Here is a 27,440-nt window from a genome sequence, read left to right on the forward strand (position 1 = left end):
CTGTACACCTACTTAAAATAAAGTAGAAATAACCTTTTTACATATTTTTGCTCTATCTCTCGTACCATTTTACTCGCTTTCTAGTTACTTCTACTATCCTACTCTCTCTCCCTTGTTTTATTTCTTGTCGCTTCATTTTTTTTCTCGTTCATTAATTCTTTTTATTTTCTTTTTTTCTCTCTTTCTTTAATTCTTTCTGTTTTTCTCCCCTCTTTCGTTCCCTTCTTTCTTTCCTACTTTCTTCCCTGCTCTCTTCCCTTCACTCTTCCCTTCTCTCTTCCCTTTATTCTTCCCTTTATTCTTCCCCTCTTTTTTCCTATCTTTCTTCCCTTCTTTCTTTCTTTTTTTATTTTTTGTTTCTCTCTCTCTGGCTCTCTGTCATTTATTCTTTCCCTATATTTTGTCTCGTTTCTCTAACATTAGCTCTAAGCTTTTGACTTTTTCTCATTTTTACAATCTTCTTTGTCTCTCTTTTTCCTCTTTCATAAGTATCTCACTGTCTTCAATTCTCGTTCTCTCTATCGCTCTCACTCATTCTCAATTCTCCTAAACTCTTTCTCGCCCATCTCGTGATTCAAAAATTTACGGGTCACTGAAGGCAAAGTATACTGCCATTGATTTTGACAAATTGAAATTAGTGTAAAATATTGCAAAAAAGTGAAATGATGCTCCAGGATACCTATGATCACTGTAAGGACTTATTTTTTTAGACACAATATATATACTGAAAAAAAAAACCTTTTATGTCTAGAAAAATAAGTCCTTACATTGATCATAGGTATCCTGGAATATCATTTCACTTTTTTGCAATATTTTACACTAATTTTAATTAGTCAAAATCAATGGCAGTATACTTTGCCTTCAGTGACCCGTAAATTTTTGAATCACGAGATGGGCGAGAAAGAGTTTAGGAGAATTGAGAATGAGTGAGAGAGATAGAGAGAACGAGAATTGAAGACAGTGAGATACTTATGAAAGAGGAAAAAAGAGAGACAAAGAAGAATGTAAAAATGAGAAAAAGTCAAAAGCTTAGAGCTAATGTTAGAGAAACGAGACAAAATATAGGGAAAGAATAAATGACAGAGAGCCAGAGAGAGAGAAACAAAAAATAAAAAAAGAAAGAAAGAAGGGAAGAAAGATAGGAAAAAAGAGGGGAAGAATAAAAGGAAGAATAAAGGGAAGAGAGAAGGGAAGAGTGAAGGGAAGAGAGCAGGGAAGAAAGTAGGAAAGAAAGAAGGGAACGAAAGAGGGGAGAAAAACAGAAAGAATTAAAGAAAGAGAGAAAAAAAGAAAATAAAAAGAATTAATGAACGAGAAAAAAAATGAAGCGACAAGAAATAAAACAAGGGAGAGAGAGTGGGATAGTAGAAGTAACTAGAAAGCGAGTAAAATGGTACGAGAGATAGAGCAAAAATATGTAAAAAGGTTATTTCTACTTTATTTTAAGTAGGTGTACAGATGATTAAAGTTTATTAAAGTTAAATTACGTTCAGTGTACGTACGAAAAATCAAAAATTGTTTGGTAAAACACAGCTTCTCAAAGTCATTTCTCCTCAGAGAATCACTAGTATGTAGAAGAGTATCTTTCATTGAGGAATCAACTGCTCCCACACTGGAGTGCAAATCGACGCACGGACTGAGGAGGGAGAAATAATTGGGGTGAGCTTTCTCATACGAAAGGACATAACTAACACACAATAACTACAGAATGTATCAAATGACCAGAGCACCTGGTTAGGGAAGCAGGTTGCGTTTGCTTTGCAGCTCGAAACTTAGAAAAATAAATCCAGGCATCCCTCCATCACTGTTGTATTATCTCAGCATTGCGCACTGCGGTGTATATCTATGTATTCTCACCAGAGTGCAAGTGAGTTAATTTTGGACGTGAAACTACGTCATACGACAATATTCTGGGGTAGGAATGCAAATTGAAGTACCAAAAACATCGAGAGTGCCATGAAAACTGTATTATTTCAAAAGCTGATAACTCAGTAAATTTTTGACGGAATTCTTTCATTCTTACAGCAAGTGGTTGAAAAATGTGCTAATCGTCCATTGAAATGCAAGAAATTCAATTTTATGATGCTAACTAGTAAACTATTGAAAAATGTAAAGCCTTGATTCGAACGCAGATGTTGAGATCCATCAAAACACAATCCAATATAAGTATTCGAGGAACTGGTATAATAACCAGAGGCAGTAAATCGAACCCAATTAGGTTGACCTTGCGCTCTTAATTCTACGATAACCTGTTGGTTGTGTCTAATACACAACCTCTTCTATTTTTTCTGCGAGCAGCAAAATCAACTTTTTGGAACATATGAAAAAGTTAAAGGGTATGTGCTTGAGTGCACAAACGTAGGCTTGACGTGGGACTATTGTGGGTGTGAAGATTTAATTCTGCCATAGCCATAGTATATAACACACACCAAACGTACAAATATCAAACACAACAATCTATGAACACTTCACAAAAAACACATACACCTGTCATAAACCATAGCATACAAATTAAAAGGAAAAATAATTAACTTGTTGCCTATAAAAACATTCTCTCATAAATAAATTTACCTCGGATGAATGCATTTTTGCGCACACATACACGTTATACACACACGCTATATACCCACACTACTCACAAGCACACGCTCCTCAGACACACCCACGCTACTTACACACACACATACACACACACACCACTTACATACACACGCCACTTACACACATACACACACGCCACTCACACATACACACACGTCACTCACACACACATTCACACACTTACACACACACACACACACACACAAACATTAACACACACACACACACACAAACATTAACACACACACACACACATTCACACACACACATTCAAACACACACACACGTTCACACACACACACATTCACACACACACATTCACATACACACATTCACACACACACACACACACACTCACACACACACACACACATTCACACACACATACACACACACACGCTAACGCTACTCAGTCACACACACTTGGTATACGACACACTATACCTACACAAATTACCATCGGCAGCATCCAAACGGCTTCCAAGTCTTCCAATGGTCCCTTCCAACGGCTTCCAATGGTCCCCATTTCCGATCACGTCCTGTTTCGGGCTGTATTCCAACAACGATATCTGAATTAGATTATCACTGGTGGGGTCCAACTCAGATCGAAGGGAAGCCGAACTGTTCGCTTTGACGGTCGACCAGGGAATAGCAATGGGCAAAATCGATCTGATTTTTGCAAAATCGATCTTTTCGGGCCGATCCATCGATTTTTTGAATCGATTTCTCTGCGCGCGATCTTCTACTGAATCGATCCTTTGGATGGCAAGATCGTTTTTTTTTTTTCGCCTGAAAAATAAATGTGTGCAAAACGGATTGAAGACAATAGTGATTGCATTTATAGTTGCTAACGTAATCTGCGGCCGAATTCCGAGAACACTTTTTTTTGAAGAGAAGAAAGTTTCTTCATTGATAGTATACAAAATTTTTTTCTTCTCGGAAGAAGTGTGTGCTCGGAACTCGGACACTGATCTGAAAAATGTGTCAATTTTTTACCGGGATGACCATAGTTGAAGAATGGGCTAAAGTTCAATAGACATGAAGCCGAGGAAAACGCATTTCAAATGTTTTTGCTGGTTAAAAAAATTGTCTACGTCCATGACAACTTTTTTCATGAGTATGTCACCACCCCCACAAGGTTCCAGAATATCCTGCTTTCCACGAACGGTAATGGCGGATAGGGCACGCTGCCCATTTTGACGTTTTCTGTAGGTCAGGGAAGCTGGATAACCTTGTCGTCGAGCTGAAAAAGAACAATCCGCAGCCAAATTAAGTCCCTCAAGTATTTTTAACGCAGTAACCATTTTTATGCCTTTGTAAACGCGACATCAATAGACAAACCCGTATGAAATTTGGCTAATACGCATGCGTTGTGAAATATATCAAGGATTAGGGGTGGGTGAAACGGCTCTTTTGCAAGAGCGGCTCTGAACTGACTCATGGTTCACAATGATTCACGAGCGTTGACAGTTCGTGTTGTCTCGGTAAACTTCGGGTTCACGCGAACCAAACAGTTCTGCTGCGCTTAAAGAACCGTGGTTCTTTTTTGTGAGCTGTTCGTTCTTTCGCTCTTTTCTAAGAACCGGTTCATATGAACGGCTCGTGATAAGTTTGCACCTCGAACTGAATATAAAATACCGACCACAAGACCGCCTCGAAAGTTTGACATATATTGTATACAATCATTACTAACTGATTGGTGTAGATTGGGGTGGCAATGGACTTTGACAGTTTTATTTCGAAGTAGTGTTCAATGTTCACAGTTAGCAAAATTTCGATTTTTTGGATAACACCCGACCTTGACGTTTTATGTATTTTTAATAACCCGTTCACATGATGTAATATTGCTCATCTTGATTTCAGATCCCATACTCCAAATTTTCCGTGAAAACTAGATGTATGTATGTTTCAAGATACGCGATATCACGTGATATCTGCTATAGTGTGAACAAGGCATAAGACATTTGGCACAAAAAAAAAACATTACAAACTGTGCTTTTATTCAGAAGTCGAGAAAGTGAAATTTAGACCAAATACTCCTAAATTCCGATTGAGCTGAAATTTTGCATTGCATTGGATATTGAATTTACCATTTTGGACATTAGCCAACATTATTTCATATTTGCTACCTCTGCAAGTGCACTTTTTGCAAATTGGCTTCCGTAGGGATGTTGTTTACTATCGTTGTGGGTGTTTACTATCAACCACCAATTTTTTGATTTCGGTAGAAAAGGCATATGCGCTTATTTTTCAACTATGAGTAGCGGGGTACTCGTTAACCCAAATATTGCAAAAGTTGAATTAAATGTTCGTGCATATGCCGTGCTGCATTCTGCTCTGCATGTTGTCACGCTCGCCATTTTTGTTTATTTGAGTTTGTGCTGCGGATGTTCCGAGTTTTTTATGAATTGGGTTGCTCAGCTATTTCAGTTTTTTCTCTCATCTGGAAGATCTGAATTTTCTAAGTAAAACGTGACTTAAAAAAAATATATATCATTGTCCTTCGCTTTTTGAATCACGATTTGAAACTGCTTGAAATTTGCTCCAAACCGCTACGATGACAGATCGCCCAACTACCAACTGTCATTGTAGCGATTTAGAGCTTTTGTTTTTTTCTTAAAAACCGAAGGAAAATGATATAAAGTTTTGAAAAATCACGTTTTACTTAGAAAGTTACACTCTTTTGGATGATATATAAAAATCGGAAATCCGTGAATAGCTAAACAACCCAATTATACAGGTTTGGATTGCTCTTAGTGCATCCGAAACAAAAGACCATTTCACGAACTCACAGGTGTCACGGATCCTGCTGACGTGGATGATGCTTTCACGTGCATTATGTCAGCGGTTCCAAACTTTCTGTCAAAATTTCGTTCATGAATCAAGTTCACAAACGTCTCGTGAAATGGTCTATGGGATGAGCGACAACGAAAATTCTTAGAAGAAAAAAACCGCCAAAAGAGTACACGCGGTAAAAAAGTTTGGCAATAAACTAAAAAAGCCGTATCGTTAGTAGATGTTGTGAACGAAAACTCGTTGAACATGATTGATACACCAGAAAACGCAAACAAAACAAAATCTCCATAAATATAACCAAAAAAGGTCGTAAAAAGCTTATACCGAACAAAAATCGATTTTTTGTTGAATCGATTTTCCAGCCTCGATTTTCTTATGAATCGATTTTATTTATTTTGATTAATCGATGCAGGAGAATCGATTTTTTTTTCAAAGATCGCTCATTGCTACCAGGGAATGAGCTTCTCTCAACACGAAATGTCCTTTTATAGTGTCACTCAGTGTGGGGTGGGGAACTTGGGTAATTGGGGGAAGAACCAATCACGTGGAAGCGTCTCTGCTTTCTTTCTTCGTCGTTCACGTTGGGTGATGAATGCGATGCCAATTGGCTGGCATTGCTAGCCAATAACTGAATGCGTGGAATCATTTCGTCTATGTTTTTGAAGTCTGCGTTAGGGAAATATATCAATCGTATGAAAAATGTATGTGGATATTCGACCTTCAAACTTTCCCGCAATTTTCACGGAGTAATAAGAAAATGTTAACTGAAATTATCATGTTATACAAATCTTGTATGTTTCAGCTTTCCAACGGTATATTAACTATTGAGATCGGAACAGTTGTTTGAGCGCTATTGGCATCTAAAATCTTCCATTTCGCCAACCAAAAACGTTACATGTTCAATCCAGTTATCCCAGAAGGTACCTTAATATAGTGAAGAAAGACGTAGTCCCACGTCAAAATCTAAATCTTCTCTGGATGTGCGACGAGTGTGTAAAGCTCATGAAAATGACTCGCTTCAAGGAAGCTATGTCATCTGTTAGCTGTGCCGTTTCATCAACCCAAGATCGACACGCCGAAGCTCTTAGCGAATTGAAACAGGCAATTGAAGCCAATGGTGAACACGTGGAAAACTTTCCAAAAAGATCATTGAAACTGCATCCACACCACTTTCTTCAAGAAATGAAGCTAGAGAGCCTCCAAAAAAACGTCGCCGCGAGGAACAAACGAAAACGAATCTACCACTTCTAGTCGGAACGAAGTCATCTTCTTCACGACGATAATGACAGTCTCACCTCCAAAGGAACTTTTCTGGTTATATTTGTCGAGAATTCATACCAGTGTCAAAACTGAGGCTATTGTCGAGCTCGCTAAAGAGAGTCTACAGTGCAACGAGCCAATTAAAGTAATTCCTTTGTTGAAAAGGAACGCCGACTTGAGCACGATGAACTTCATATCTTTCAAAGTTGGAATGGACAAAAAATACCGCGATATCGCGCTTGACGTGGAAACCTAGCCACGTGGCGTTGTGTTCCGGGAGTTCGACGGCACTAATGCAAAAAACTTCTGGGCACCACAAATTCAAGAAAAGACACCGAATGCTCCCCGCATAGAGGTAACCCCAACAAGCGATCTCTTGCCCCCCAGCACGGAATAGGCTCTTCGCAAATGGAGACCTCGTAGACACGAAGACCAACGCATCAACCGATTTTTCACCAGCTACAACCACATTTCTCTGGCCACTGGGACGCACCGACTCTCGAATTATGGTAGCCCCTGACCCCTCCACCGCAGGAGAGCCACTGCCGCCAGCGCTCATCAGTTATCCCGGACCTGCGTGTGGAAGTGGGGAACGGGGCTTCCAAGAACTCATCAATGGCAAGTACAAATCATTTTACGGTAATCATTTTCATCAGCACTGCGCTTCCAGCCCGCTAGAACTTGACCCTCGGCCACCAGTCTCCAACACACGGCGTTCTACGGTCGACTCGCTGACAACTCCGGGACGCAACGACTCTAGCATTGTGGAATCCTCCGAACCCCCCACCACAGTCGTGCCACTGCCGCCAGCGCTCAACAGTCGTCCCGGTCCTGCGTGTGGTAGCGGGGAACGGGGCTTCCAAAATGTTAGTCACGGCAAGTACACTTCCGTTTCTTCCGCATGCACTACTGATCCGCACTACGCTTCCAGATCACAGAGTACCACCGTAAAAAATTATCTGACTGTGTGCTACCAGAACGTGCGGGGCCTACGTACCAAAACAAACGAGCTGAGACTGTTGCTTTCCAGTTGTGACTACGATGTCTTAGTCTTTACTGAAACCTGGCTCCGACCTGACATCATTGATTCGGAGTTGTCATCCGACTACTCCTTATTTAGATGTGACCGCAGTGAGCGTACCAGTGAACTATCCCGGGGTGGTGGTGTGCTTATTGCAATCAAAAATAACATCACAAGCACTTTGATCTCACTGCCGAACAGTAGCCATCTTGAGCAGGTTGCTGTTAGGGTCCACCTTCCAAGTCGCTCACTTTACATCTGCTGTATACATATACTTACGGCCAAATTCCAGTGCTGATGTGTACGCTGCTCACTCTGCAGCAATCGGGGCAATGTCTGATCAGGTCGACAATACTGACGTTATAATGGTGCTGGGGGACTACAACCTCCCACACCTAAGATGGCAATGTGAGGCGGATCTGAACGGTTATTTGCCCAGTAATGCATCGTCTGAACAAGAGATAGCACTTACTGAAACACTATTCGCCTGTGGTTTTTTGAACAATCTCACAAATGTGAATGGGCGCTGGCTGGACTTGCTCTTCAGTAACATGCCGGATGAAGTCGAAGTAGACGAGCCCCCACACCCGCTGCTACCAGTTGATTGTCATCATAGACCATTCGTTGTATTGCTCGATGCTCGTTGCGATGTGTTAAATGCTGCGGATCGACCAGCCGAAGTGGAGCTAAATTTCAGGCGGTGCGATTTTGATGTGCTGAATAATGCTCTTGCCTCTATCGACTGGCAACAGCATCTGGTTAACGAATCCGTCGATTTGGATATGTCTACTTTCTATGATAAACTGTTTGAGGTAATCAACACACATGTTCCGCTTGTACGTCGTGCGCCCCACGCATCAACTCGCAGGTCTTGGTGGACTCCCGAACTTTGCCACTCAAGGAACATGCTTCGGAAAATGAGAAAAAGCTTCTTCAAGTCGAAAACCCAAGTATAAGAATCTTCTGATACTCACAGGGCGTATTTGCAAAATGTACAACAAAACCCAAGGCAAAATCCGGCTTCTTTCTTGAAATATGTAAAGTCACTGAAGGCTGGCCCTAGAGTACCGTCCAGTTTACAACATGCGAGTAAAACCTCAAATACGGCTGATGAAGCTGTTGAATTATTTTCCGACTACTTCCAAAGTGTCTTTAGTACATCGTCCCCTGTGATACGTCCCGAATGCTTCCAGAGTGTAAATTCGTATGACATAAGTCTACCAGAAATAAGGTTTTCGATTGGAGAGGTTCGAAAAGCACTGGAAAATGTCGACACCACAAAAGGCGCTGGAGCGGACGGGCTTTCGCCTCTACTTCTCAAAAATTGCGCAGCATCACTGGCTCATCCTGTTTCATGCCTCTTCAACTTATCGCACTCATCGAAGATCTTCCCAACGGTCTGGAAAACCGCACGCATTGTACCGATCCTTAAAACAGGCGATATTCACCACGTCAACAATTATCGTGGCATATCAATACTATGCTCACTTGCGAAGATATTCGACTCGCTAGTTCATGTCGTGCTATATAGAGTAGCACGACTGCTTATATCATAATACCAACACGGGTTTGTGCAACAAAGGTCCACAACCTCAAACCTGATGTGTTATACAAACGCACTATTTCCTGAAATTGAGAACAGAAAACAAGTCGATGCTGTCTACGTCGATTTCTCTAAGGCTTTTGATGTTGTACCACACGATTATGCCATCGAAAAACTTAAACGTATGGGGTTTCCAGAGCACATCACCGGATGGCTACACTCATACCTCACTAACCGTAAAGCCTCAGTCTGCGTGAACTCCGTGTGTTCCAAAGAGTTCGTCCTCACGTCTGGTGTCCCACAGGGAAGCGTACTGGGTCCGCTTATATTTGTCTTGTTTGTAAACGACATATGCACTAGACTGAAGTCCCAGAAGCAGATGTTTGCTGACGACCTCAAATTCTATAGAGTAGTATCGTCACCTCTGGACTGTCTGGCTTTGCAAGACGACATTAACGAACTTTCGCTATGGTGTTCACAAAATGGCATGAAAATGAACGCAGCGAAGTGCAAAATTGTCTCATTCACAAGACGCTCTGACTCTGTAAACCATACATATTACATCTGTTGTAACGTCCTGGAGCGGATCACTCCTATTCGCGATCTAGGAGCCACAATAGACTCTAAACTCCGATTTCATGATCATGTCTCAATCATTGCAGCCAAAGCGTTTGCAGTGCTCGGACTCATTCGAAGGCAGTCGCGCCATTTCACTGATGTATACACTCTAAAAACCCTCTTCTGTGCATTGGTTCGGAGCATCCTTGAGTATGCAGTTCAAGTCTGGGCACCATACCAACTAGCGCACGCCGTGAAATTAAAGCGGATACAAAAGCAGTTCATTCGGTATGCTTTATGCCAACTACCGTGGAATGATCCGGTGAATTTAGACACATCAATTTTAATGTACCCCCGCGAGCCCTCCGAAGTTATTCCACGATTAATTTACCGTTCCACAGAACTAGTTACGGACGTGATAGTGCATATAATGCATTTCTGAAAGCATATAACGATGTCAGTGACCTCCATGAACTGGGTATGACGAAAATGGCTTTTAAAAATAGAATTATAAATTAGAATAAGCTATAATTAGTCTGTACGATTTTTATTCGAAGACGAGAAACAATAAACAAATTATAAAAATCTGTCCAGTATTGAACTTCATCATGTTCGGATTAATGAAGTTGTATTGATAGAAAATGGTAGTTAAATAATAAAATTTGGGAATCATTTCGAAATTAATTTTATGATTTAAACGAAAGGATTACTTTCAAAATGGAGTATTGTTAGGAGGGAAAAATTCAAAGAAAACGTTATATTTACTTTGCTGAAATATTTCTGATGTGAGAGTTTTCCATTCCATTGTTTTGAATTATGCTTAATTTCGGATTTTGTTAGGCGTCGAACACAAATTATGTATTGCATGAAGTGGGAGAGGGAGTTTGTGGTACTTATTGTCACAAAGGGTTGAAGGAGGGGGGGTATTAGAGACAGTTACTGTGTAACCGTGATGTTTGCACAGAATTAAAAATTAGGCCCCCCTCAGGATGTTCAGCATTACGTAGGGGAGGGGTGGAGACCTATCGAACCTTATATATTGTGACATAGTGGGAGAAGGGGGTCTGACATCCAGGTTTTTGCGTTACCAAATTTGTGTACGACACCTCATATTATTTTTGTCTATTAAGATTTGTTTATACTTTGTTATAATTTTTACGTTTTTATACATTTTAATGGTAGGTATTTGAAATTCATGAAAATCTAGAATTAACTGGAATAAACATAATACTACATTAAAATTCCTCATTTACTGCGGGGTTATATTTTATTTTGCGTATAGAAAGAATGCATATACGATATATTTTTATAACACTAGGACTAGAAAAAAAACCATACCATATTGAAACCCACTCCGTTCTACGATAAATTTCCGTTCGGCGAACCATAATTGACTTAGATAGTCCGAAAGTAACCGAAAGGGCACCTCTAACGAGCCGGAAGATTTATGAAAAGCACCTCACCCGTCGAAATCGGAGCCACAATTTTACCCATATTTTATCGGTGCCACAGCTCTCAGTCGGCATACCTTGTCTCGCTATCGCTTACAGCTCATGATAGCTCTCATTTTAGTTGTCGTGATCAATTGAATGCAATTTATTAAGAAATGGAGCTGAATTATAGATCGTTCTCGGCGGTTATGACTTTGATATGTGCTGATGATAATGATGATGGTTATGATGATGATGATGATGTTCGTACCACGATTTTGCGTTCGCGTTTTTTTTTTTCCTGCATCACTCACTCGTTCCCATCCATATCGCTGCGGCGTGTGTAAGAACCGTAACACGCCTTTCGACTTCCCAAAGCTCCACAATCCATCGACTGTGGGCTTCGTTCTATAATTTTTACGCGATACAGTTAGCGGGGTTGGGGATACAAAACACTAGACCTGTGAACAAAGTTCGTCGTCGTGTGGGAGTGAGTTTTTTTCATAATTTTTATTTTCGTGTGAGCATTTCGGATTCAGCGTCTGTCTGTCCCGGATTAGCAGTGCATTGGGTCGGAAAAAATGAGTGCATGTTTTTTTGTTTCCTTCGCTCTTGCAGATCGTCCCTCTCACCAGCTAATAGTCTAGGTTGTAGCTCCTGCCAAACGAACGATAGATACGTGCTGATCAATATTTCACGGGAAAATTTATGCTTCATTTCGTCCGTAATAAATTTACCAGTAATTTTATTGCTGAGAGAAAGAGAACATGCCTCCGCCGGAGAAGGTCGATATGTAGACTTCGGGTTCATTGGTACTCCCTCACATGCCAGTCTGGGACGGCCCCAGCGGTGCATGCGCAGGTCGACGGGTTTGGTGAAATTGATAATTTTCGAACCTCCATCGGAGTCCCGTGCTGGCGAATGCCGTTGAACGTGTGATTTCCGCTACACACAAACGCAAACACAACCACACACGCACACGTTATCCAATGTAGCACCGATCGTCAAACCATTCGCTCTGTCTCTCTCTCTGTCTGTCTATAGGAGACCTGCTTCCATGGGGTTTCTAAACTTCGGAATCGTGTTGTACCATCTATAAAGTGACCTTTGAAGCTCGATTCAGGGCTCGACATAATAAAACATTCAGAAATTAGTTTCGCTTATCACATATCTCTCATTACACACCGAAGCGCGAAGGCGGATTGAAGCGGTGCATGATCACTCCAACTGTGTCATATGGTCACTTCCTTAATACGAGACGTGCTTCTATAGTAATACCATCGACGCCGTTTGGTTTGAAACCGAAATCAACAAAGCGCACTCCTAATCAATTAGTCTTGCGGCTATAAACTAGCCCGCGAAACTTGTGATGGTGTATTTCCATACAATTTAATCGCTGATTGTGATGGCTGGCAGCGCGGAAAGCAGACTGCCACACGGAAACCTTCCCATATCAATCAAAGATCGTTTCGCAGAACAGCTCGCGGGATGACGGTTCGGCGTGTGAATGTGAGACTCTCGCAGTTCAGCTGGGCATGAGATGGCAACATAGATGAATGGAGTCAATAATCAGTCTTGATTAAGCAGGTTACGCCTCCGTTGGAGGAAATCAAAGCTAATAAAAACGGACACAGTCCGTCATAATAGTTGGGCGCAGTTTTGACGGTCACTTCGCTCGAACTATTGTCACTTATTAGCGCTCCTTATTTGTTCATTGTGTAGCGTAGCGAAAGAGTTATGTCAAGATGATATGCTGGGTGGTCTTCCTAGATGGCGCAGAAGTGTTACGCTCTAATATTTTCTTTCGATTATGGCAATGACAATGAACGTGAAAATATGCGAAACAGATCGTTGTGAAGAAATTATGCAGAAAAAAAACATTGCATCAACATATCGAACATTTGGTCACACGACACAACTGAACCCACAGATTCATATATTGAACCTAATCCAAATGCGACTATCGAGGTGGGAGCAGGTTGAGGAAGTGCAATCCACGATCGCCAGTGTTGAGAATTCGTCCGGGTGCAGCTCTTTTTCAGATTTTCACACTAAGTTCATTCATATTCATCACGACGAACGGGTTTTCCATGAATCGTTTAGCAATACGACCCAAGAGCGACAGGTTCAGGGCTTCGGTATAAATACTCGTAGAAAAATCAAGGGAGGTCGTCGTGGTGAAAAAATTCTACATCCATTCAACTATTAGTAACGTTCTGATGTTAGTAGTTTTGTAATTTCTCTTCTTTTTTGTCTTTCATTCATGAACTATTAGAAGTGATTAAAGCACATACTTACTGAAATTCAATTCCTACTATTATAATAGTGTCAAATGAAATATATTCAACCTTTTTTTTGTTAAATTGGCACCCGTAAGACTGTATTTTTCGCATGTCACAAACGCATAAAACACGTGCCCTGCTAATGGTAATCCCTAGTATTTCACACTATAACACCATTTAAAGGTGATTGATTGAGCGCCTGAGCACAAATCCGCACCATTTACACCTATTTGCCAGATTTGTGCGAGCAATTACTGTCATCAATCATTGCTGGACGTTTCGTACGTGATTATGGAAATTTGAAGAAGTGCGTAATTATGAAAAGTGAGAATGCTAAATCAATCAATGGGTACATTTTTTTACACCAAAACACGTTTAACACACGCGTTTCCATTCCCTATTATCATGGAATAGTTGAACCTTGACATCTGAAATGTTGGAAAAAATTTCTTCAAATATTTCTATACCTACCAACATTCGTCGCCCGAGACCGGGTGTTGGACGGGGGAACGGGGTGTTCGAGTGTCATCACCTTTCCGGGTCACATCGTTGACTATTACGATTTAATCAAATCAATTCAGCAGAAATCGTACAAATTAAACCATGACAATAGTGCTTAGCATGGTTTTCTTGTCCCCGTTCGAGCGCTCACTCGGTGGGGATGTTTTCGAATTCACTCCGGGAGGTCATCCGAACGATAGTGCATAATGAATAACCTGCGCGCGCAACGTTTCAGTGTGGCATCAGCATATACCTAGCAGCAGCATAGCGGCAGCCTTACATTCCACAAACGGAGGACATCGCCGTGTGGGACCCGCATAGGGTGTCTCTTGTTATAGAAATCTTAACCAACATTGAGTTTTTATCATTGATATTACACCGCTAATTATCATAGGGGCACTAAAATTTTAATACGTAATCTATGAACTCTGGCACCCCCTGATATGTGAATTATGAGTGACTTTGTTGGACCTGAAAATGGTAAACACTTTGGTTGTGGTCTAAACAAGAGTTATAGGAACACGAGCATTCCGATTTGGTATGACTCTTTTGGCATCTCTTAAGAGACTTGGTTCAAACTAAAAATGTGTGAGTGTGTGGAAGAAGCGCTGAAAGACTGAGGACAGAATGTCTGGTTGGACCAACCGAGCACCAGTTGTAGAGCTGCTGTAGGTATCGAGATCGTGAGAGAAAACATTATACATAACAACAACGAAGTTTAACGAAATCTACCAAATCTTGAACTTACAATAGAACACCTAGCTTTTGAGGTGTTCTATTGTGAGTTTGAGCTATAGATGAATGGAATATTTTGCAACAGGAAAGTGAACATTGGAATTGACGACTATATGGTGGTGACCATGATATAGATGCTGCTGCTTCTGCCGTTCGTGATGTCGATGGTAATGACGATATCAATAAAAGCATCTCTGAACAATTAGCCCCGTTTGCTGGTACTGCTGCTGATATGCAAAATAAGTGAAGGATGCACCCCGTGAAGTCGTCCCAGATGGTTTTTTACAGATGTGCTAAGTCAACAGGTCGCATTAATATATTCACTTCGTACTAATGACTTCCTAGCAATGATCCACCGTACACTGGAAGCAGCACCCAAATGTACACGAATGCTTCGACAACACCTCGATGTGCTATTAATAAATGATGATTGAACTTTTTTTTTCAATATTTGTACCATACCGAAATCTTCCGGCATAGAAACCCGAGATCGATCTTGATGGTCTTGCAAAATCATCGCTTTCAAGGTTGGAGCCAGTGGTTGAATATGTTTTTTTAGTTCGATCCTCTTGGCTGAATGTTATCAGCCAATTGGATCTCACTGGTAGTGTTTGGTTACACGCTTCCCTTCCATGGTGCAGCCGACATTTCGATTGCTTTGTTCGTGAAAATACAGCAGGTCAGAAGATACTCGCATTTTAATTCAGGATATTCTGAATTCGCCATTCGAGCAGTTCGAGTTTTAGTGTTTGCTAATCGTCGTATACACACATGGTTTATTGCTAAACAAGATACATGAGAATAGGTGAATAGAATGTACTCGAAAATTGTTTGTTGTTGGTAGTATAAACAGAGGTACCAATGTTACAGTTTATTCTTTTCTTTTCTTTCAGTTTTTAAAGCTAAACAATAAAATTATATTTTCCTATGTTCTCGTCAGTATTTTTCAATTAACTCAAGTTTCAATTGTTTGTTTTTAAACAATTTTTTGAACACAACATCTGCAAACTAATTATTCTTGCATTTTTACAGAGATTTTTAGTTAACTGAAAGAATATACTGTATATGTCCCTTTGAAAACTGAACCTATTTGATGGCAGCATGGCATGACATAGAGTTGAAACCAAAAAAAAAAAAAAACAGCAGAAAATATGAAGAATAATAGCAACTTTACTTTGAACCTAACGCAGGATTTAAAAATTGAAGAATGACTGAACAAAAAGTACATAAGGTAATCGCTCCATTATTCATCTCAACAGCTAGTTGCACCTATATTCATCTTATTTCGCTCATTTGTCTAATTTACCGTCAAATTTCTACAAATTTTTAGAATTAAATCTATTTGCTTCTCGATTTTGTCAAGTGGTTGAAAATTTTACGTTGAAAATATGGTAAAATTTGACGATAAATTGATCAAAAAGGCGTGATGAGATGAATATAGGTACTGAGATGAATATCGGAGGGGTTACCCTATAGGAACATTTGCAGATAGGGAAAAATCGAATGAGGTTTTATATAAATGACAGGCTATCTATATGGTGGTGAAGCAATGGCCTAGGTACAACACTGGGCTATTAGTAAGATTTGGGAGGAGAATGTAGTACCGGAGGAGTGGATGGAGTGTACCATGTTCCTCATCTACAGAAAGGGCGACAAGTTTGACTGCTGCAACTACCCTGCAATCACATGAATGCCCGCGCCACCACGGACCAAATATTCGCGGTATATCAGGTCCTGCAGAAATGCCATGAATACAACGTGCCCACACAGATCTATCAGATAATGCACGATAAGTTCGACGATGGATCGAGTGATATGCCTTATTCGTGTTTCTGGTACGCTCTCGAGTCTCTCCGAATCTCAAAGAGGATTACGGCAAAGTGATAGACTATCGTGCTTGTATTTTAATTTTACTTTGGAAGGTGTGCTTTGCAGGACGGGTATTGAGACACGAGTGGCACGATATTCTGGAGATCTGTTTAGCTCCTTTGGCTTCATCGAAGACATTGATACCGTAGCACGCACCCTCGAAAAGTTGACAGAGAAGTACATCAGACTGAAGGTTTATTTTTAAGGTGACGGGGAAATCTGCGAACAGACACCCGAGAAGAGAACTCAAGGTGTGGGGATGATACTAGGGGAGAGATGCTGGGGTAGTTGCACTCCCCGAAACACCTACTGATCCCTGTCTCGACCCACTAAACCCCCTCCAGTCTCCAGCCCTGGTCTTCTCGGAACGATGGTTAAGTATTTCGTCGGGGAGTGGCTTTTGAGCGTGATGCACTCTCTTTAGTCTTATAACCTCCTAGCTAACTACCTGGAGACTGGTAGTTAGCTACCACTGGCGTGTTGGTGGTTGACCCGCCACACACGTTGCAGCTTCAGGACAATCTGGGAGGCGGCCGCACACCGCGGTAACTGTTAGTACCTAGCGCTTTGGACCACACTGGCCCACCATACCTAAGTATGGACGAAACCACGCTGACAAGAAGTCTTCGCTTGCTGCTATAAACCGCTGAGCTATTGGACATCACACGAGATAGTGCTGCAATAGCCGATGAGGCCCTCTTACAGGCATAGTCGACGTGACTCCCGAACGTGAGCTTGTCGTCCACCATAACCCCCAAGAGCTTCAGAGATCGCTTTGAGGTGATGGTTCAGTCTACGACTCTGACCAGCACATGCTGCTCCGATTCACAGCCGTGACCTCCGTCTTATGATGCGCGAGCTTCAGTTTTCTGAAGCGCATCCAGTCCTCGACCTTGCGTATACAGTGCGCGGCCATCAACTCGACCTCCTCGCTCGACTCGCCGTAAGCCTCCAGCGTTATGTCGTCTGCAAAGCCGACGATCACAACCCCTACAGGGAACTTGAGTTTCAACAATCCGTCATACATGACATTCCGGACCCAGGATAGAGCCTTGCGGAACTCTTGCGGTGATTGGGACGCACTTCTGGCTCTTCTCCGTGTCGTAAACAAGTACTCGATTCTGGAAATAATTTTCCAGAATCTTGTACAGCGACACCGGTACCTGGATGCTCCTGAGCGCGAGCACTATGGAGTCCCAACTGGCACTATTGAACGCATTCTCCAGCATCGCTGGTGATCGCTCTGCAGGGGCCTGCGCGCCTTTAATATTGGCCATTACGATCCTGTAGGCGTCACCCCACGTATTTGTGTTGGCACTCGCACATATCCTATCGAAGCTGGCCCTCTTACTGGCCTTTATCGCACTCTTAAGCATCGATCATGCAGAACTGAATGCTGAGAGGCGCTCTGTCCTGTCATCTTCATTTCGCGCACGCTGCATCCTCCGTCTTGCACAGAGGCACGCACTGCGAAGGTCGGCTATCTCGTCCGTCCACAAGTAAACCGGTGGCTTCCCATTTCTAGGTTAGCAAGTCCTAGGCATGGTGGTGTCGCACGCCCGCGATTGCATGACAACTACTTGGTCAGCAGTCGGGCGGAGCCAACTGCCCCCCTCGCGCTCTCTTCTATTGCCTCTTCGAATACCTCGGCATCGAAGTGCGATGTCTTCCACCCGCGAACGGTCGGAGTGTTGGCTCTACCCGTCACTTGCCACCTTTCGTTGTTGTCTATACCATAGCAGACAGGCTGGTGGCCGCTATTAGTGTAGCCATCGTCTACCCTCCAGTTTTTTATCAGTCTTGGGCTGGAGAACGTCACGTCAATGATCGACTCCGCATCATTTCTGCTGTATGTACTTTTGCTCCCAACGTTGCCTAGATCTAGGTTGAGCGTTGCCGAAGCCTCCAACAAGATCTGACCTGCAACTGCAGTACAGGGTTACAAAAAAGTTCGGTCACACAGGAAAATCTCAATATTTCAAAGAATAAGAAGAAAATCTGAATCTGGCTTTCATAGCTTTATTCAGTACCTCATAAAGATACTTCACAGACGATATCTCGAAATTACACCACCTTTCTCTGATCGAACCAGCTTCAGACGTCTCGGAAATTCGTCGCAAGCGGCGCGCACGTGCTCCATCGGCATCTCTTCCCAGATTTTCGTGATAACTCGCTTGAATTGCTCCAAATTTGTTATTTTATAGTCGTTCAGCTTCGACATCATGTATTCCCACACGAAATAATCCAGTGGATTCAGATCCGGAGACGACGGAGGCCATTCATTCTTCGAAATGAAATCGGTCAAGTTTTCCTCACACCACGCCTGAACAACCTTTGCGGTGTGGGATGGGGCGCCATCTTGCTGGAAGCAGTAGAAATCGTCTTCAAACAATAGTTCAGCTTGAGGCAGAACATTTTTATTCAAAACCGTGTCCAGGTAGTACGCTGCGTTGATTTTGACCCCTTTATCGATAAAAATAAGAGGCAGTTTACCTCTCTTGCAAATTGCTCCCCAAACCATCGCTGACGTCTTATTTTGGAACCGGGAAACGTTCAGCTTGCCCGCAGGAGCTTGCTGGAGGCTCACACTCCAAACTCGATCATTTTGGCGATTGACTGTTTGCTCCAAAACGAACAGCTTCTCGTCCGAAAAAATAATCTCGTCACCTGCACGCCAACCGAGCAACTCCCGCGACCGTTCGTACCTCTTGTCCTTTGTAGCTTTGGTAACCCCATGAACCACCTGTTTTTGTATGGTGTAAGTTTTAAATCATTGCGCAGAAGCAGGCGGATTGATTCTCGGTTCATTTTAAGGTTCCTGGCCAGCTTCCGTGCAGATTGGGCGAGATTGCGGCGAATCTGATATCGTATAATCTTTTTAGCCCTGGAGTTCTCACAGACCTTGGTCGTCCAGATCATGCCTTGTCCTCGGTGGCTTCGGTCGCTAGGTACCGATTTATGGTCCGGTACACGAATTTCCGGTTGATTCCGAGTGGTTTTAGGTGTTTGAATATGTGTCCGGGTTTGTACCCTTTCACATATTCAGCCGACCTTCAACTTGCCTTCTTTCAGGGCCAAGTTAGCGTCCGCCGACGGTAGTAGGAAGGTAGCTACCTGAGTCCCCGTTGGACCTTTGTGGAGGCGGATTGACTCCTTAGCCACCTCCACCCCGCACTTTGCTTTGAAGGCTTGTGCAATATCGCATCCCGCAGTGATTTCGTCCAGGTTTTTAAGCCGGAGAGTTACCTCTAAAGTGAGTGCCCGCACTTACACCTCCTTCCCTAGGACCTTTTCGGCTACCGTTTTGTAGGTAGCCCCCTTGTTCAGAGCGAGATCGGCGGATACTCCGGCGGATACAGATCCTCGAGCTGGGTTTCCCCTCCCATCTTCTTCAAGACTTCCAAATACTTGGACCCGTCCGTCTTGAGTATGAGGGCATCACCCATTCTCCGCACCTTTGTGACCTTTTTTGGTCCTCTGGCCGCTCCGCCATTTTGGCGCGTCACACCTTCTCGACGCTACGATAGTCCAAGGGTTGCCCGTAGCCTTCACCTCGGCCGGTTTCTCGGTGGACCTTGAACCGGCTGGTGTGTTATCCCGTGGGAGTAGCACGACCAACCGTTTCTTGGTGTTACCGGGGGCCGCTTCCCCCGGGGACTGCCACGATCGCTTAGCGACCTGCCCCGTAGAGCAAACAGCCGCGAACGAGGGGGCGTTCTTCTGCATCTCTTTGGATGCAGTCGCCCTCCTGGTTCTGGCTGCTTTCTCGGCCACCTTCACTCGAGCTACGAGTTCTAACTCTTTCCTGGCTTCGTCAATGGTGATCCGAAGCAGGAAGAGGCTCTGCTTCAGGTCACCAGCAATGTTCCGCCTGTTCGCCGAGAGCTCGAGCGTTGCGTCGAGTTGTTCGAGCGCTGCCATTCTCGGCCGCGTGTCCATACACCTTTCGACGGCCTTGACTAGCAAGGGACCGTCTACCGAAATGTCTGGTGTGGACACCCTTCACAGTAATTAGCCCTTACTGCATCACTCGGGTCACTGATGCAGCGGACCCTTCCTTACTCAGCGACTCGTGGAAATTTTGTGAACTTCACAAAATTCGGCCATCGGCAGCCTTTCTTTGCCGGCAACCATAGACTAAACTGAGCGCAGTCTTCCAAAAACAAACGCATCGAGCGGAACTGTGGAGATGGAGTATGAGGGCGATTACAACCTCGACAGCGAACCTCTCGATCCTCTGCTTCATCCCTAATCCTTCGTTCTCCACAAGGGAATGACGAAAGTCAAATGGACCCTCTTCGCAACCCGAAGACGAAGGAAACCCCAAAATCATCGGCACCCCTTGTCAAGCGACTTTCTAACTCGCAAAGGCGGCGACTGAGCAAAAATCTTCGCTTCGGTCTCTCGTACGAAGAAGCCAGGAAGCTGGCCCTCCTTCCGACAGAGCAGGTTGCTCAAACAAACCAAGTCGCCGTCAAGCGTCACCGGTCGGACGACTTGGTGCCCCCAAACACCAGTACTAAGTGTCCACATCCTAAAAAACTGCGGAACGGCACTGGTTTGGTGTCATCGGGTCCAAAGCCGCTCCCAACGGCCACATTTAGGGACATGTCGGGAGCTATAAGCCTTTCGGTTACTTCTGCTACCCACCCCAGCTCCCTTTTCACAACGGACCAGCTTCAGACTGTCCTGGCCTCCATCCTCGATCACATTGCTGATCAAGAAAATCCGACCACCAAGCCCAAGTTAAACGGTTGCCATCTAAAAAATGGCTCCCTGCAACTTGCCTGTGCCGACACCGACACAATGCAGTGATTGGAGGTACCTTCTTTCGTACCGTGGGAGGAAGCACAGCTTCGTGTATACCATACGAAGGATCTGACGTACGCACATAGGAGTACGTAGAACAAGAACTTGGCCAAAATTATTTTAATGTATTTTCAGAAAGCAAATGTGTCCTAACGTGGTTTTATTTTGTTAAGCTACATATTTTATGTGTAACTTATAATTAACAAGATTTCATCAAGATCTAATCACCTAGCAGTGATATATCAACTCTGCTATTATTCTGCAATTCTAATAAGTACAAATATAGTAAGAGCTTGTTCTGGTGAATACTTTTTTGTCAATAATATCTATTATCTGCTACTTTTAAAGCGTCTCTTAAATCACTCACTTTTAAAAGATCGTCTGATATGGTCTTAATAATGTTGGAAACCGCCGTGCTCCCAGTAGATCATTGAGTCATTGGAACTGCGTTACTCAACTCATCCAATGGTACAATTTCTCGTTTGCGTTTTGCGTCTCTTGCTTCGATCACTGCCATCAGTCCTTTGCTTGGACGACATAAATGCGAAGCTTCTCATTAACTTTACAACATTATGGTTAAGCTATACCAATTTTGTCATATTTCGAAGCTGTCAATTTTATATAAACTAAATTTTGAAGCGACTCTGTTGACAGCTTAAGATCGTGTGCTTCTTGGAGGACATTTGGGGTTTTTGTGAGACTTTTACCACTCGATCATTGTTTTGATTTTTGTGGTGACATTTGAAGGTTTCTTTAAGTTTTTCCTCCAGAATCAGGAACTTTTTAATTATCGAATGTCCATAGCATTGCGTAATAAACCCGAATAGGGTATTTCTCGACAAGTTATCACAAAATCTGAAGAAAATAATCAAATATTTACAATCGATGAATGACAAAGGCATGATAAATGTGCTTATTCAATAAAAACAAAAATTCAGCAAATCTGAATGTTCCAACTTCGCATTGGTCGCAATTACGAATGGGTGAGCATGGGGCAGATTTTCTTTCTGGAACTCATTGAGAAACACATAACCTTAAAAAATTGTCGATCAAAAGAACCTGAAAAACACGTGTATGGTAATGCCTTGTTTTCAACAAGTTTTTTCAACCTATACAACACATTACCGATACAAATTTACTTAACATACCTTCGTTGTTACAATAACATGAGTGGAAGTTTATAGTTTTCGTGCAACAATTTGTGACTTATTCATGGGCTCTAATTAATAACAACGTTATGATAGTTACTGTAGTTTGTAAACAACTTAGATAATTTCGAAATGGCCTGCATACAAAGTAGTAAGTATCAGAGAATCCAAAAAGGATCAATAGCACGAGGAACACTTGAAAAATTTTTTTCGTATTTTGGCCAGGTTTTTGACTGAAATACTCATATGTGGTACGCCAGACGCTATGTCGGTTACCTCGCGGACAGTGCGATCTTTCCGGACAAGAAGATTCTTTGTTCAATCCAGAATCAAAACGACCATGTCTCTACCAAAATGTGGCGGGTCTGTAACCGCAAATTGATAAAGAGCGCGGTCGAGCTGGTTCTGGATGTTGACGAAAAATCGGCTGAACTTATTCAGAGTGGAAACCACGAGCTGCACTACGGTTTCGGCAAAGCACGCATCCGAAAGGTAAGCGGAAGGCAAACCATCACAGGCAGGAAAGACTCCGTCGTAACGTCAGGGAAGATACGCGCGGGCAACTACTCCGTGAGTGCCCCACAACCACCCAAACGCAACCCTGCGGCTGAGAAGGTACGCGCAGGATGCTCCCTTTGGAGTGCCCCGCCACCACCAAAATAATGCAACCCCGCGGCTGCTCGGACGGTTCTGCTGAAGACTCGCAAGAGTGCATCAACCACCGAACAGTCGCACCCCCCCCCTCCCCCCCGGAGACAGTGAGGAAGAACAACTTCCATCAACCAGCCTAACCGCTGTTGGCAGCCGCCAACCAATACCCGGATCATCTTCCGATCCAGCCAAACGGCAGGAGATAAAAAGCAGCTAGCGGCTGCACTCATCCAGGAGCCGTGGATCAACGAATCCAAAACCAGAGAGTTCAGTGCATTTGCTTTGCTTTTGCGAAGCTCTTGCTTCCTCTAGATACAACTTCTTAGGAAGTTACACCTTACCTCCATACCAAGTATGGAGCTCAAATCCCAAGCAGGTCATTACCTCCATCAATTATGTTGTACCTAATTGGGGTACAAGTTTACAACAAAACAGTTCTACTCCATCAATGAGTATGAGCAACCCGTAACCTGTGCACAGTAATCGGGGCCCGCCACAAAAGACAAAAAAGCTTGAATGTCGCAGTGGCTTTTTAGAACCCAATGCTCTTCAGGCATACAGAAAGAAAAAAAATCCTGATGACCTACATTTACTCACCTTACTCTTTATTCACTACGAAACTTATTGGTAACCATAAAGACAAAAAGATTATCGTCAGTCCGTAACTATTTTTTCTACGACTTTGCTTCTCTTTTGGTGGCACCAATGTGGAGGAGTGACGAGTGACAGCAATGTAATTTCTGCAAGAATCGTATATGTATGATTTGAAACATTTAGTGGCTAAAACAATAAAGGTTCAAATTACTAAAAAAAGGATTGATTTCATACACAGGTTGTCACAATACACTATTAATCCTGTGCATATATCAAGATGGCTTGACAAAGTAATTTTTTTATTTCTTTTATCACCAATGTTTAATGGTTAATTTGTGAGTTCTAAATCCAATTTGTGGTAATTTGTGGTTAGGTGGTTTCCGAGAAATTTTCAAAAAACTGAGTCAAACCATCTTGAAACATGATTTTTCTTTAAATGAATCGGACAACGATGATATATACATCAATCGAAAGCTCTTAATTTGTGGTTCACGAAAATGTAATTTTTAACGTCATAATTCGTAATTCATAAGTCGTTTGTACAGAAATTTGTGTTTTATTGTTCACGTAGTTCTACGTTTTGTTTATTTGTTGATGACGCTGCTGTCCGCTAGTGGCGTTGGCTGTTTGCGGTGTTTGTCACTGCTATACTGAGCGTGTGTTTGGAAACATACTAAATATCGCGATTCTTAGGAACTTAGCCAACACACTTGCATTACAGGTAGCTTAAGGGGCGCAGAATGGATATGTGTAAATTTGTTGTCAAAAAGGATACCGCGTAACGAAAATGTACTTTCAATGAAAAGCAATCCAAATTTGACGGATTATTTTTCAGAACCAGTAGGAATGGCAAACAATAATTATCACTTTTTCATCACCTAGACTCGGAGAAATGTTTCAGAAATGTTCAAACAAATGTTCAAATAAGCTGTCGGGATCCAACTTAATGTTGCTCTTCTGTTATTTTTTCATGCATATGTGCTAACTTATGAGCAAAGTAATAAAGAAGATTTCTGCTGTCCGCGTGTCTGTTAAGCTACAAGTGGCACGGTCGCAAAGAGGAGTACCTAGAACGAAAATCTGGCCAAAATAAGAAAAAACAATTATGTCGCTTTTTGGTGCCGCTATATTTTTTTCTGCAGCTTAAATAAATGCTTCACAATATACCATCACTCGATTAACGTTAAACGGTATTATCATATGCTGAGAGCGCTGTAAACATTGGCAATTTTCAAGCATTTTTTGGGAATCGAACCAAGTGTGCCAGGCGTCAAAAAAAATGACAATCGATCAATATTATGCACCAAATGAATTTTTTATGTTCAATGCTAATAAACCGGTTGATAAAAATTCCGTTATTAAAAATTATAGCTACTCTTAAGAAGTTTTCGAAATTAGTGATTTTGACGTATTTTCGAGCGTTTTCAATATTGAAAGAGTTATCAAATCTCGCGGAATCCGATCATATAATCATCGGGGGAATGGAAGTTCATAACATCACATCCTCGCAAATATCTCATCCGGTAACGTCCGGATTGACATTTGCGACCCGTTTGAAAAATTTTGTTCATGACATATTTTGACAAATACCTGCCTCATGCTTAAAACAGAGTTTCAGTTCAACAAAGATTAAATGAGATTAGTTAAGTGAATGAACTTCAACTAATTTAAGTTAACTTAAAATTAACTTGATGCACAGAATCAATAATCCAGGTAAATAACACTTCGTCCAAAAGCCTTTTTCCAACCTACGTAGGTTCCACGAGGCATCATAAAATCTGTGAGCAACAAATTGAAAATTCATTGAAGATCAAATTGAAGATATTTTGCTACATCATTTTTCTTGCAAATTCTTCGATTTGTTTCGCTGCCCGTTTTGCGAACAAAAATTATACGAGCGTATTTCTTCATCTGTTCAATAACATTAATAAAGCCACATAGGCTATGTAAATGTAAACATCAAGTTATGTGCGTGATTATTAGAGGAACTCTTTGATACAATTCTGCGCCTGTTGGGCTACCTGTAGTAGAGCAAGTGTGTTGGCTAAGTTCCCCGAATCTCGATATTTACCATATTCCCCACAGGCACGCTCAGTATAGCAATGACAAACACCGCAAACAGCCAACGCCATTAGCGGCCAGCAGCGTCATCGTGCACTCACTCCATTCTCGAGTAAATTTCGGAGGCACAGATGCACTGTTCTGTTCACACAACGCAGTATAATTATTGTGAAAAAACTAAATTCTTTTGCAAGTTCAACAATCGTCTAATCCACTAGCTGTCATCAGCAGATTTGCGGAGAACCACAATGTATTTCAAAATTTCAGACGCCTTTTCCGCTCGTTACACCTCCGATTCTTCGACCGTATTGGCAATTGGCTTTCGGTAAGGTAATTCATAGCTTTCGGTAAGGTAATTCGCAACCATCCAGGGTCGTCATAAACCGACGTTCGAACTCCAGCCTTATAGTCAGCAAATGGTACCACATCAGTTTCAGCGCAAATATCTATTACCAGCCGAGCCTCTATTAAGGTTATTAGTTTTCTTTCCCACTAATAGCCTCATTTTTCAGTCGGATCGATAACAACCCAATTGCCGGTCGTCCTCCGGTCGGAACGGGGTTAAATTGAATCAGAATCACTTCATTTATTAGTATAGTTAATACCCGCTGGCTGGCTGGTGGCGACGTTTCTGACACGGGAGGGGAGACAGACCGAAGAAGTTTTCATTTAATCTCGTGGTTACCACGGATGGAATCTACGGCCGACGAGGGTCTCGCCGAGGTGCGGAATGAAAATGTGCTAAACACGAAGCAAAAATAAAGCTTTTATTGAATCAAATGAAGATATTAAGCGCAAGTCCCCAGCAAGCGCGAGGTTACGGTGCTACGGTAAGGTGAGAACAACATGAATTTATGAAACGTTTTTCATTACTCGAGCGCGAAATTAATGAAGTGCCACGACTGGCGAGGATTTTATTACATTTCGCTACTTTCGTGTTTGCTCTTAATCATCGGTTGGGAATCTCCTGGAAAGCGCGCGCTGGTAAGCTCCGAACTGGCCTCGTACTTCCTGCTGATGTGATGAAAGAATGTAATGAACCAATAAAAATGGGCGATATGAATCTACCAACCTGGCACATGTAATATATCCTGCATGGTGGAGAAGAGGAGTCCGCTCGGAGCTGGATTCCTCTCGGTCAATAGTTCGTTATCCCAATTCCGTTACCGTCATTTTTCGTTGTCACTTCGCACTTGATTCACTCTGATAGCAGTCATTAGTTACGAGGCAGTGTACGGGATGAAAGCAACCCAAACACCGAGACCGAAAAGTTATTTCATCCCATTATCAACCGCTCTGAAACCATCAGTAACAAGGCATGGCAGTCTCATCAATCTAGATCTGTACGAACGCAGGCAACAAATCCCAACCAGGCGCGATTTGACACCTCTTTGTGGTCGATCCATATCGAATGGTAATCAAAACACGCATTTATATTATTTACCTAGCATTAAGCATAATTAATCATCACGGGTGTTTGACTTTAGTCAGCGGATCGTCCGTTTGATGTGTCTTCTGTCGTCTATCTGTTCAGGTCAGGTCCGTTACGGAAAGTGATCGAATCTCAATACTAAACGGTTC

General features: G+C 42.4%; 1 protein-coding gene across 1 annotated transcript in view; it reads left to right on the forward strand.

The window, feature by feature from the left end:
• The first annotated feature begins 8,010 nt into the window (after nucleotides 1-8,010).
• Nucleotides 8,011-27,440, forward strand: part of LOC129720279 (probable serine/threonine-protein kinase nek3) — a 44,936-nt gene continuing 25,506 nt past the window's right edge. The window contains exon 1 of the mRNA XM_055671736.1: nucleotides 8,011-8,490. Within this exon, the coding sequence (XP_055527711.1) occupies nucleotides 8,011-8,490 (480 nt within the window). The remainder of the gene's footprint in view (nucleotides 8,491-27,440) is intronic.

The sequence above is a fragment of the Wyeomyia smithii genome, chromosome 2 (genome assembly GCF_029784165.1).
Source record: "Wyeomyia smithii strain HCP4-BCI-WySm-NY-G18 chromosome 2, ASM2978416v1, whole genome shotgun sequence".
Classification (NCBI taxonomy): domain Eukaryota; kingdom Metazoa; phylum Arthropoda; class Insecta; order Diptera; family Culicidae; genus Wyeomyia; species Wyeomyia smithii.